The sequence below is a fragment of the Taudactylus pleione genome, unplaced genomic scaffold (genome assembly GCF_031769625.1).
Source record: "Taudactylus pleione unplaced genomic scaffold, aTauple2 ptg000487l, whole genome shotgun sequence".
Lineage (NCBI taxonomy): Eukaryota > Metazoa > Chordata > Amphibia > Anura > Myobatrachidae > Taudactylus > Taudactylus pleione.
The window spans coordinates 4,180,036-4,194,001 of record NW_028284889.1 but is presented as its reverse complement, the minus strand read 5'-3'; the positions used below and the strand labels follow the sequence as shown (position 1 = coordinate 4,194,001).

Below are 13,966 nucleotides of genomic sequence, written 5' to 3'. Positions count from 1 at the left end.
TCATGAAGGCCTACCGGTCCCTCCTTCTCTGAAGGCTCATTCCACTAGGTCTGTGGGTCCTTCGTGGGCAGCTCGACGTGGTGCCTCGGCAGTTCAGATCTGCAAGGCTGCTACGTGGTCTTCTGTCCATACCTTCGTGAGGTATTACAGGTTTGACACCTTCGCCTCTCAGGATGCTTCCTTCGGGCGGCGGATTCTCCTTTCTGCACAGGAGCGTCCCCACCCTTAAAGGATACTGCTTTGGGACATCCCCAAGGTATCCTGTGGATACCCTATGGACCCTGAAGTAGAAAATATGAGATATGGTAAGAACTTACCCTTGTTATCTCTATTTCTACGAAGTCCATAGGGTTCCACCTGTGCTGCAGATGGGCTTTGCTCTGGTCACCGGTTTTCCGTCTCCCTCTGGTGAGAATGTGATTCTTGTATGTGTCCAGATCTTTGTTCTCTCTCTTCCTTCTCCTCCTCCGGCCTATGGCTTGGTAACTAACTGAGGTGCCTTGGCCCGGGGGCGGGGTATAGGAGGGGGACCTAGTGCATCCTGGGAGGCTGAAAGCTTAACTCTTTGGTGCCCTGCGACTGACGTCACACCTATACCCCAAGGTATCCTGTGGAACCCTATGGACTTCGTAGAAATAGAGATAACAAGGGTAAGTTCTTACCATATCTCATATTATATATATATATATTTCTCCAGCAGATGGCACTCCTATCTGTGCATATTGAAAGCTACCAGGGTGCTCTGCATCTGTAATGAAACAGTATTATATCTCCCCAATAGCGGCACTCGTCTGGACTAATGAAGACCTCTCAATCTTAGTTGGTTTCCAACGTTTCGGATTTTACTCCTTTGTCAAGGACCAAATGGAAGATGCAAGTCGAAACGTTGGAAACCAACTAAGATTGAGTGAGGTCTTCATTAGTCCAGACGAGTGCCGCTATTGGGGGGATATATATATATATATATATATATATATATATATTTATACAGTATATTTCATTTTAATTGTCCTTTTACCTTTCTATTCTGATGTACATTGTTTTAAATGCAGACTCTTCTATTTAAAATCAAGTAATTGTTGGGCACAAGTCAATGATTCAACTTCTCCTAAAGTAGTATATCCAAAATAATATTTGCTGTAATGTTGTAAACTATAAATATAAAACGTGACTCCGTTATGATTACAGGTTTGCAACACTACTCAAGTCGCCAAATCAGAAAGAGGCCACAGTACAATTTGAGATCACGGTAACCATTATTCTGTACTGTTTGACTGACTCATGATTGCTGTACCTTGTGACATGATATGTATACAGCATTTTTTCACATTTTATTGTGACTGATGGTATGATATATTAATACACTTTTTTTATTTAATTTTTGCAAATAGGGTGTGCTGGCTTATTTCTGGACATTTTGGAATATGCTTGCTGTTTATGTTTATCCTTTACAACTAAGAGCTGTATTCAATTTGAGCGGACCCGCAATACTTTTCCGCCTCCCGGACTGTTCGCCTACATCGCGTGTTTTGCAGGTGGAAAAGGATCGCGCGCGTATCCCCGTATTCAATTTGAAAGTAGGCGAAAACGGGACCCGGCGAAACTCAAACAAGCGGAAAGTCATGTCAGATTTGTGGAAATCAGCCTGACACCCCCCAAAAGATGCTCTGACATGGGGTTTAGCTATGGTTACCCCTGATTTGGCTTGCTGAAGGTATTTGGTGTTTCTAAACGGGCTCAATAGCTGCTAAATAGCGTTTTTGTATAAATGGTGCAGAATAGTATTCAGGAGTATTTTTTGCAGAAAATAACTTATCCCAGCAAATTTGGGGTACTTGAAAATGGGAGCCAGCATATTTTAAAGTTGCTAAAGTTAAGTTTAAAAAAATCTCGAAAAATTCACCTGCCGCAAGCCCCTGCAATGAAAAAAACATACGGGACATACTTGGGACCCCCCCCCCTCCCCCAGAGTCTTTAACTTTGTCCGCCAACATATTTTTTTTTCTGCACTTTTTTGCGCATGCTTTTCATAGGCGAAACTTTTCCGCCTATTACATTGCATTAACTTTCCGCGTAAAATTGAATACGGCGATTCTTTTCCGCCTGGCAAAATGACGTCATTGGCGAAACTTTTCCGCTGATTCCGGCTTTTCGATTCAGATTGAATACGGGCCTAAGCATCCGGTGATTCAATACAAAAACAAGTTTGAGTGTGCATTACTTGAGCTATATATAATATAAAAAGTACAGCATCATGCACTTACATTAAAAGTTCCTGCCTCAAGGGGTGCTCTATATACATGTCACATATCACCACCATGGGGCATGTGACCTAACAATAGTAAAGGGAAACATGAGCACTCTCCTTATTATATTCAACAATAATTTATTAACCAAAGTCGGTAATCATATACTGGTCAACTGCCGTCAGTGTTGGACTGGCCCACAGGAGTACAGGTGAAATCCCTTATGGAAATTCCAAAAGTAATCAAAAAAATCTAAATGAAAAAATTATATATAATATCCAACAAATACAATATCCAGCAAATCAAGTCCAAAATAAGATCCTAAAAAATATCCACAAAAAGTATATATGAATCTTCACTGGTACCACCCTGTTATTATAGGAAGCAATTTAAATTAAAGTTCTCATTCAACCCTGTTGGGGCCATGGTGCATAATTTATAAATCCACTTGGTCTCCCGTTGTTACAACAATTTGTTTCTATCACTACCACGCATAGGATAGGGACATAATCAATAATCATGCTTCTCAAAGTTGACAACTGATGTCCCTGCTCAACAAAATGGTGTGCCACTGGTTTGTCACTTATACCTGAAGACCGAGCTTGACGGATTGAAGTTCTGTGGTTCGCCATTCTCTCTTTAAAAGGTTTGCAACATCATTCTGACGTAATATAAGCTATACGGGCATTTCAAAAAATATCACAAAGTCATATTGGAATAAATTTCCAGTATGTGGGTGCACAAACTCCTTACCTGTCAGCATCCACTGCAGGTAATGCATCCAATACAACTAAAACACCCTACTTTCTTTGACTGTAGCCACGTGGTGGATTTTTTGTCAAAGGGCATTATTGGCCTCAAGAGCTGCTTTAAATTTGAATCACTCAAAATGATTATAGGCTGTCTACGGACCTTTTTCAGGGCCTCATCAGTACCAACAATTGACCAGTTCTTACAAACTGCTTCTGAAAAAGCAGATATTGTAGTATCAAATTGGGTAGTGATGACCATTCTTCCATCTATCCAATTCTTTATGGCTCTTTGAGGGTGGTTATAAATCTGTCTTGCTGTCCTCAGACATTTCATGACTATTGGTTCTGAATAATCCCTCTCAATAAGCCTTGCAGCCATTTCAGACAATTATGCTTCAGCCAGAGAGTTGTCTGAATTATTTCTCAAGACAGAAATAAACTGTGAGGTAGGTAAACCTTTTTTTAGGGGTTTCGGATGGTGACTGGAAGCCTCCAGAATTGTATTTCGATCAGTACACTTCCTATAAAGGGTGGTACCCAGGATCTCACCTACATGAATAATTGATACATCCGAAAAATTGATTTGGTCAGCCTGGATACAACTAGTGAATCGAATGTACCACTTCTGTACCATTCCACAGAATAAAGACATTATCAATAAATCTATAATAGTGCAGAATGCTGGAACCATATACCGGGAAGATTTATGTAGACTCATATTAAATCATAAAGATATTCACATAGATTGGAGCCAAATTTGATCCCATCGCGGTTCCAGCATTCTGCACATAGTAGGAGGAGCCATATTGAAAATAATTGTGGGCCAGTACAAAGATAATCAGATCCCCAGTGAATTCCACCAGTGGACCCTCATAGTCACCTTTGTACAAGGCCTCTTTATCAGCCAACACACCTTCATTGTGATGAATTTTCATGTACAATGATAAAACATCCATTGTTGCAAACCACACTTCCAAAAGGAGGTTAACTACTTTCTTAAGTTTCAGTAATAAATATCCCGTATCCTGGATGTAGCTTTGACTCATGGTGGTTATTGGTTTGAGCAAAAAAATCTATAAACTGAGCTATAGGTTGCAACACTGAGTTCCTGGTGGAAACTATGGGATTCCCAGGGGGCTTAGTTAATGATTTATGTATCTTGGGGATACTGTACAATAACGGACAAACAGAATGTGCCCAGTAGGAGCATTGGCTAAACTCTGATCTATCCATCCATGTGACACTGCTTCACTCAATATACATTCAAGTTGCATTTGATGTCATACATGGGGTTACGTGTCACTATAGTATATGTCACCTGATGTCAACTGTTCTCTAATGTCCCTATAATAATCAGAATGATTTAAAACCACTACAGCTTCCCCTTTGTCAGCCATTCTTATCACGATTTCCTTATTGGCTTGTAAAGACTTAAACGCTAATCTCTGGTCTCTATTGAGATTATAATGCACTCTATTATTCTCTGTATCTGACATATAATCTCTCTCGATCATCCTAAGTAAAGTTTTGATACTCAGATTAGATGACGTTGGACCACAATTACTGGGATTTTTTAATATTGAATTCAATGCTTCCCCATCAACCTCTGAGCGATCACTAGAGAACTCTTTCAATCTTAGCTTTTGTCCAATCTTATAAAGATCCACCTGAAACTCAAAAAGGTCTTTACTATATGTCGGGACAGAAGACAGAACAAGTGCTAATACCGATAATTCACTGGCTGACAACGGATTAGAGGACAAGTTGAATACTTTCTCTTATGATGCCTTCTGCGGCCTCTTCTTGTAGTGCCCCCTCCCCTCCTCTTGTAGTGCCCCCTTTCCTTCTCTACTTTTTTAATCCACCCGTTGATCCTGGGATCCTCCTACAAAAATAGTGGCACTTGTACGACTAGGAGGCAATCTATCAACCGACTCTACCTCCAAGGCGGAATAGGAGGAGTTCCCTGTGTAGACTGGTCGATGACGATCAATCCTCCCCAGCCGTCTAGAGGGCTGATATCTATCGCCCGTCAGCCAGTTATACACCGTGTGTTGTATATAATCATGAATGACTACCTCAAGTTTGTTACGTTTGAACGCTACCAGATTTTTCTTATATTTTTCCACCCTAGCGTTCAATTTGTCCACCTACTTGTCTGATTTGTCCTCATCTAAAGCACTGAGTGTTGTAGGTTTAAACTCTAATTCTGATCTTATTTTATTTTTTTTAATTAGGTGTTTTTTTAATTGATTTTCAGAAAGAAAAACAACAAATAAACATAAACCAAATATAAAACAAAATAAAAAGATTTTGAAATAGCATATCATTGATGTCACATTACAATAGGCAAACAGACTGGCATATTAATAGGTAAATATAATAATTGTCTACATATATATATATATATATATATATATATATAATTTTTTTTTATTTAATTATTTTATTTCCTCCCCCTTCTCGCGCACCAATAAATGATTATGTAGCATTATTTCCCCCACTGGTACTATTGAATAACGGATCCAGATGTAGAATTGGAGACAGAGAGCCGGCAATGCGAGGTCCGAGCATAAGCAGAATTAAGCCATTTAGCCCATATATGTTCAAATTTAGATTCAGCGTTTCTAGCAAAGTAGGTATATTTTTCATGTGCAATTGTGGTAGAGACTAAGGATAGCCAATCATAATACTCCAGCCCTGTGGAGGCCATCCAGGAGCGGGCAATGCAAACTTTGGCCAGCATGCAGACTTTCAGTACATATTGACGAGTGTGTCTATCAACCAAATGTTCATTTATAATTCCAAGCGTACATACAATAGGAGTAAGAACAGCCCGCGGAACTCCTGTAGAGGAGATTACCCTGAGTATTTTTTCCCAGAATTACATAATCTGAGGACAATCCCAAAGCAAATACCAAAAGTTGGCCAGTGGAGCACTACATTTAGGGCAATTTGAGTCCGAGCATCCACCAAACCTGAACAGATAATCAGGGGTTAAATAAACTCGGTGCAACAGGAATAACTGGATTTGTTGGAAACTAATTGAGGTGGTAGCTAATCTTGGACATCCCAATGCATCCTGCCATGAATCTTCCTGTATTGCACCCAGATCAACCTCCCATTTAGCTCTGAGAGCTGGCAGATCATCATGGTGGTGAGCCTGCATTACAAAGGAGTAGGCACGAGAAACAAAACATCGAGGTCCGCCTATAGACAATAATTTTTTGACAGGGGAATTTTGAATGTTTGGGGGAACGTCAGGGAATTGGGTTGCTAGCGCGTGCCTAATTTGCAGGTATCTAAAGAAATGTGACTGTGGGAGGCCAAATTCAACCTGTAACTGGCTAAAGGATTTAAGCACTCCTGCAGTATATAGCTGTCCCAAGGAAACCACTCCCCACCTGCCCCAAATCTCCCTGGTCTGTAACATCAAAAGTTCAGGCAAAGCTCGAGAGCACCATAATGGAGTAGCCGGATCTAAGCCCTGTGTCTTCAGAAGTTTTGAGACAGAGTGCCATATTCTGACGGCTTGATTAAGTATAGGTAACATAGTGTTAGATATATTACCACTAAGTAGTGCCTGCAGAGGAGTATGGCCTGGAGTAACTTGGGAAATCATAACAGCATGTAGGGCCTGAGGGTCAGTGTCATTTATCCAATGCCACAAATGCTCTAGTTGAGATGCAAAATAGTACATGCGAAAGTGGGGAAGTGCCAGACCCCCTTGTGTACGAGGCTTAGCAAGGACATCTAATTTTATGCAAGCTCGTCGATCCGCCCAGACCAGAGAGTAGATTAAGCTGTTTATTTGATGGAAAAGTTTTTGGGGAAGATAAATCGGAGAGTTATAGAGTACATATAACAGTTTAGGTTGCAGCATCATTTTAATTAAATTAACATGCCCGGTGAGTGAGAGCGGAAGTTTGTGATCTTATTTTATTTAACTCTGCTCTGACCTCTACTACCAGAAGAATAAGATCCAGGGAGCATTTATTAAGGATTCTGCACAATTTACTACAAAATACTGGATTTGTACGTCCTATAGATGGAATATATAATGTTTGCGAAAGCCCCGCCGGATCTAATTCTGACGGTTGTAATCAGACAGAAACTAGCCATGCAAGACCAGATTTACTTGTCTTTTGCTTAATCTTAGTAATTTATGGTACACATCTAAAGATGATTCTGCTGGCAATGTCCAGACTCCATCTTTTAGACTGACTTGGGAATTTTCTTCCAGATCCAACCAATTTTCATCTAAAATCCTGGAACCACTTTGTGCCATATTAACCTCCACATGTACACAGATCTAAAGAGAAGTTATTATCAGAATAAATATAAAATAACACAATATCATGAATGAATATATTCACAAAATGCCAGATTTTCATCTATGGACCAAAAACCATTATGTATCATATTATTATTGTATAGATACAATGATAAAACAATGTCATATGCACAAAAGTGTCAGATTTAACCTATCTACTCTTATGAACCTAGAAAAACTGTGTGTCATTTTAACCTCCATGGATACACCGACCAGAAGAGAAATTTTTGTCAGAACAGGTGCAATGATAACACAACTTCTTCAAAATATATAAGCCCAGGTGAGGCGCTGTGTCCGGTGTCGTAGTGTTAACGGGCACTCTGGTGGGTCTTCTGCTCCCATATACCATGGAAGCTTAAGAACACTGCACTGACCTGCAGGATATGCTTTTGGTACCTCCTGCATTGAATGTGAATGTGAGTTGAGCCAGTGTTGCTTGTCTGTTACCACAGACCATTCTGTCCAGAAGCCGCTGCTCACGATCATTAAGCACCCATGGTCGGCCACTGCTATGTCCACTGTGTCGCTTCACTTTATCTTTTTCCAAGATTCCATAAATCTTTTGCAATTGTTTAGTGACCAATCAATTGCACATGCTTTTTGTGCAGCGTGCCAGGTTGAGGTCCAGCAGCCACACTCACCGTCGGAGGTTACACTGAAATGAACTGAACCTTCTTTGGCTAGTTCTTTTGGTCTGGTCCATTGTGTAGCTTTTGCAGTTGGTCACCCCCTTTATGATAAACTTGGGAAACTATCCTTCTCTGTTTGTCCATTTCTGTATCACCAGACATGGTAGTGTGACCAAAAGACATGTTGACATGGTTAAAGTCTTTTCCTTCGAAAGCTAAGCCACAGAAGTACCAAACTCCTTCACATCAATCTTGAAAATCTCACACACTTTCTCCCAAAAAGAAGGTGAGCTGGCCAATTATTTGGGAGAGGATTCCTAGAGGTAACAGTGAGTAGAGAATTTAGGGCCTGATTCAAAGCTGGACGCAAAGAGGATTAGGCCTGCAGATCGAGCGATTGTTTGCCATCGAGAATGCACATAAGCCGCACTGCACGTGCAAAATGATCGCATCGTGACATTGGGACGCAGAGCGGAATCCATCGCAGAGTGAGTGACAGATTGTCAGCGTTGTGGGGTGGACTGAAAATCTGTTAGTTTGAATGCTGTTACATGGGCGTGCATAAATTAGCCACTGCGTTTACATACTTAGCTTTGCTAGTGTCAGAAGAGCTCCCAAGGCTGCTGCAGGTCAGACCTTCCGCAAGGGCAAGATGGCTGTGTGCGTCGATGTTACCGATATTTACGCTGGTAATCAACTTCATACGCATATGAGAAGGCAGCCGTGGGCGTCTTTATGCTTGGGTAAGCTTTGCAACCATTAGCATATTTTCGCAGCTACAATCGCATTAGCGTAGGTCTCTGAATTAGGCCCTTAGTGCATCCGGCAGATACTTAGTATTCAGGAAAGCAGGGGATTGGCTATACCTAAATATTCTTAGTTTACGAAGAAGTCGCAAAAGACTATTTCCTTCCACTAAGTTAGATGGCATATTTTGCAAGTCTTGGACCAGTACTAAGACAAAAAATGTATCCTTATTATATTCATAGTGTGAAACATTACTATGTACAGTATTAGAAACTTTGATCAGCCATGTTTTAATGCTGAACGATTTTCATTAAGGGAATATTCAAAAATCGTTTTTAGTCCAATAAAATCGTTCATCGTTTGACTCAGAAAGTGAACGATTTTTTTAAACGATATTGTTTAACGATAATCATTCAAAAAATTGTGTGTGTGTATGCAGCTTAAGTGTTTACCCTTTAAGATTGAGAATGTTAGTTGTGGTTTTCTCCTGTCCTCTAGGATTGTTAGGGGAGGAGTTTGTGGAGTCTTAGCTGATGCTAGGCAGATTTAGTACTTCTCTGATCTGGTTCACCCTCCCTATTTCTCTGTTGTGTGTGAATTTACTGTATTGGTTCAGCTCATTCAAATGAAGACCACAAGCAACAAGAATGTGGAATAATATCATGAGGATTGCCTTATAATAGGCTTTTTTTAAGAAGTCATGGTGCCGTGCCTGTAGTCAGAGCATAATAAGAAAACCATTTGGTTTAAACCAAAGTAGTTTAAACCAGCCAACCCTGCTTTGCAGGTAAGTAGGTGCATATCATGAGACACATGAGTACTTTGGAGATGTAGCTCTGGATGCTGGGCTCTTGGTGCTCTGAAAAAATTGGATATGGGTCTGATACCAGCCAATTAGCATAGAGTTGGGGTTGAGGATTAGGGGTCAATCCAATCAGGTGCGAGGTGCTATTTCATAGCGAATTCATTTTGCAATCCCATTAGCAACTCACACTGAATCAGTTATGCTGAATTCGCCTCTTTTTTGTAAAGGAAAATCTTTATTTTAAGCTTAAAATGTCTCGGACCAAACCCCCAACCCCCCTCCCCCCCCCCTATTACTAATTAGGCATTTGGAAGTGTCCGATTAGCTTAATCAGTCCAATAATTACATCATTTTGGGGGGGGGTAACAAAAAAAATTGTCCCCAAATTACCCCAATTTCAACTTTTTTCGTTAGTTAAAGTACCCCAAATTTAATAACAATATTTTTTTCATTGAAAAATATTTTAATTATTTTTTTCAAGATGCCCTCAAAGTGCTCCAAAATCTCCTTTTTCCTACTTTTTTTTGCATTTTTCGTTTAATTCGTTTGAGATTAAACGAAAAGTTTGTTTTTTTATCATTTTCTTGCATTTACAAAAAAAATAAAAAATAAACCCACAGCCATTTGACACTATTTCAAAACCTACAGTAATTTCCTAATGCCCACAAACAGCCTTCTATATGGTCCTGCTAACAAAATTATCCATTTTGGGGGGTCCAGGATGGTCTCCCCAATTTTTCATGCACTTCTCTCAAATCTCATTTGGCAGTCAAGTCGCACCCCTCCGTTGCAAGTAGTGCGAATAGGCATTTTTAATTGGATTGGAGAATTCTTGGAGCGTGCTTCGATGCAAAGTCTGCGAGTTACAGGACACAAACTCGCAATTCGCACCTAATTGGATTGACCCCTTAGGATTTGATTCAGAGATGCACACTACTGCTGCCGCGACTTGGTCTTAATGCTAATGCTACAACACGCCCTTCTCTGGTTATGCACACACACACCCTCCTGTTACCTCCTAGAAACGCCCACTGAAATCCCCAGCTCTTGAGTCCAAATTTGTCCTGCAGCTTAGAGCAGTAACCATTAGGACGCATCTGCCGACAGAAAACCTTGTCCGCTTGAGTACATAATCAACATTACATGAACCTCTGAATCAGACCTTTGGGATTTATAAAGGTGCTGGTTCCTGTGGGTGGTGCAGTCAATGCTGGCCAATATAATAAGTGAACTATGTTAGACTGGGAATATTAACTGTTGTATGATGTTTCCCATCCTGACAAATAAAGCAGACGGTTATTACCAGAGGATTAATTATATGAGTGTCACCTTGAAATGTCAGTGTCAAACAATGTTATTAATGTTATTTTCTTCATTATGTGCTGGCTGCCTAACTGGACATTTTTTATTTAGGTATATAAATAGATTAATAGAAAATCCTGAAAAAGTAAATCGTATACTTTCACTGCTGTCTTAATTTCCACACTCTGGGCCTGTTTCTGAGTTGCACACAGATCTGAATGCAGCCACATTCTGAATACGGTTGGATTGCACATACAGGGCCTGATTCAGAGCCGGCCGCTATTTGCGGACGGTCGTTCAGGAAAAGGGGGTGGCTATTCAAATGAACCGTTCGCTCTTTGCGGTCTGTTCACGCCTCCATGTCTGAACGAGCGAACAAAACTTGCGGTCGTTTTTTGGATAACTACGCCCCCTGGCCGCTCGCATCCTACGTCATGTCCGCTATTTATTAGATTAATCGAGTACATCGACCAGCGTATGAACTGCTCGCTGCTATTGTGGTTGGTTTTTCCTACCACAATCTTGCGAGCAGTTCTGACTATAAAATAACCCAGTGACGTGGTCAATGACACTGCTGTATTAATTATGCACACCCATAAAACGGCCGTTTTGACCTTTAAGCACGCCTGCATTCAGATCTCCACTCCCCGTTTTCAAGCAACTTCCCCTGTTACCACCCACATACTCCTCCTCCTGTCACTCATATTAGCAGGCATTCGCTATTTAGCGAACAAACGATTTTCGGCCGCACTGACTGGTTCGCGCATGCGTATTACGATCCGCACGCATGCGCAGTTGGGCAAACATCGTTCGGAACGAACGAGCGGCTCTGAATCAGGCCCACAGTGCGAATGTGACTATAGGTACGCATGACACTGGACCACTCTTTCCATCTTACCTACACCTGCTCATGCTAGATGCACAATATACAAATGAAATTGGCATCCTCTTCGGCATACTCGCAGCATACACGCCCACTTGACCCCATGAAACACACGTTTCACAGATTTAGAGAAACATCCGAGATCTGCCCAGCTCAGGATCGCCCACAGTTGCGCAAAGATGCCAATGTTAGCTATGGCATATACGCAGTTTGCTAAAATTTGCAGATTCGTCAGCATTCAGACCTGCTTGCAACTCCGATCACGCCATGCACTCAGAAATAGTTTATTCAGTGATTTTGGATGTCTTGCAGCACCAAGGTTTTCGTGATATCCAAGCTGCTGAACTTGAAGCTAGTTCACCAAAATTTGAGAGTAACCATCGTAAGCGGCCGCGTGAAGATGAAACAGAATGCCAGCCATAAAGTCATGTTTCCTTAACTATCAGAAATACCTGGATTTCAACATGAACATAATGTCTATATTTTGTCATATAAAAACTTTCAATTGTATGTAGTATTTATATTTGGAAGATTCCTTTCAATTACTTTTTCATTTATCAGAATAAAGATTGAGATGTTTTGACAAAGATGATGTCTACTACTACTTTTTCCTCTGCTTGTTTGAAGCTAAGTGATTATGGGCATGAAAGCCACACTCACACCAATGTGTCTCATGCGTTCAACAAAAATACATCTAAAAAGAAAAAACTTTGTTTTTTGAAGCTGTAAATGTGGGCTCAATCAGGAGAACCGCTTCCTGTACACCACATCGTTTTTCTGTAGCACTGCAGAACATAGATCTAGGTTTCAAATGTTGGGTAAGTGCCATACCAGTAACAGGGCTGTCATTGAGCAATGCAAGGTCAGTACAAAGTGAGAGCTGTTCCCAAATGCAGAAGTTTGTTTTTTTAAATGTATTTTGTAATAATAAAAATAGATTTGTCTCTTTGCCCATGGGCCAAGGGATCATCTGACACGAGGATGTGTTCTGAGCCAGCTTCACTGCTGGCACTTTTTCCAGTCAGAGTGTTACTGGCGAATCATTATTTTTATAGTCTTAGCATTCCTAAAATCAGACACTGATTCATTGCAGTCTCAAAACATCACAGGGACATCTCCCTGTGATTAATTGCTGCACCTGTTCGCTTACCTGGTCTGCTAGTCCAATGGCTAGAGACCAGTGATAGCAAATACGCGCTATAGCACGTATTTTACCCGTTATCGGGGACTCACTTTTTTAGAATGGGTGGGTCCCCAGGGACGCGCTCCGCCCGTCTGTCTCATTAAATGATTGATGGCCCTGCTGCAGGCAATAAAAACCAGAGGTGGAGTCAGGCTAGCCAGCATTGCAAGAGACCTCTTTGGCGCCTCTACTGGATGTCATGCTTCAGCATTACAGGGAGATGACCCACCGTGATGACGCCCCTGCACTTGGAGTGAAGACATCCTCTAGTGAGCGTAGGTGGGTAATGGGTGGGGGTTTAATGGTGATTTCCACAGAAAAAGAGTGGTACCGCACAGAGGGCCTGATTCAGAGCCGGACGCTCTGACCAGAGCGCTCGCTCTGAATCAGGGCCCTCCTACATGAAAATGGAGCGGCCTCTTGGACGCTCGCATAGCTGTGGGTGACCACCCACAGCTATAGCGAGCGTCCATGATGATGGTCGCGATGGTCAAGACCATCGCGACCATCGGGCTTGCGACGGAGACCCTGCGGTAGGGTCTTGCTGCCGCAAGCCCTGGAGTGATTTTGGGTCTTTCAGAGCCAAAATCACTCCCACTGACATCACTACTGATGTCAGTGGGCCGGCTTCAGACGGTAGGCGTTCCCATGGGAACGCCTCCGTCTGGCAGCAACGCCCCCGGCACGCCCACCAAAGGGGGTGTGCTGTCAATCAACATCGACAGCACGCCCCCTTTGGTGCGAGACCCGGAGCGACGGCTACCCCGTCGCTAGCCGGGTCTCGCGCATGCGCACGACGGAGCTCCCTCCGTCATGCGCAGTAGGGCACCATCGACCCGCTTGCGAGCGTTCTGCGCTCGCGAGCGGGTCTGAATCAGGCCCAGAACTTTACAATTCTATAATTAATTTGGTCTGTACCAACATGTTGCATCTCTGATATAATATACCATATACTATGTTGGTGGTGCTCCCAAAGCCCCAAATCTATCATTCAGAACCAAAGGAAAAAAGTAGGACTGGTTGCTGCGGCACTCTTGTATCAAAATCTGTATAAAATATAACTTTTAATAATAAATTGAACATAGC

General features: G+C 41.8%; 1 protein-coding gene across 2 annotated transcripts in view; it reads left to right on the top strand.

Moving 5' to 3' along the window:
• RAD51C (RAD51 paralog C) overlaps positions 1-12,245 on the top strand; it is a 99,787-nt gene extending 87,542 nt beyond the window's left edge. The window contains exons 8-9 of one of the 2 annotated variants that reach the window (XM_088449538.1): positions 1,189-1,249; positions 12,010-12,245. In XM_088449538.1, the coding sequence (XP_088305664.1) occupies positions 1,189-1,249; positions 12,010-12,120 (172 nt within the window). In that variant the 3' untranslated portion in view covers positions 12,121-12,245. Of the gene's footprint in view, positions 1-1,188; positions 1,250-1,391; positions 1,665-12,009 lie in introns of those variants that run through there. The other variant, XM_088449537.1, reaches the window with a different exon arrangement.
• The last annotated feature ends 1,721 nt before the right edge of the window (positions 12,246-13,966 follow it).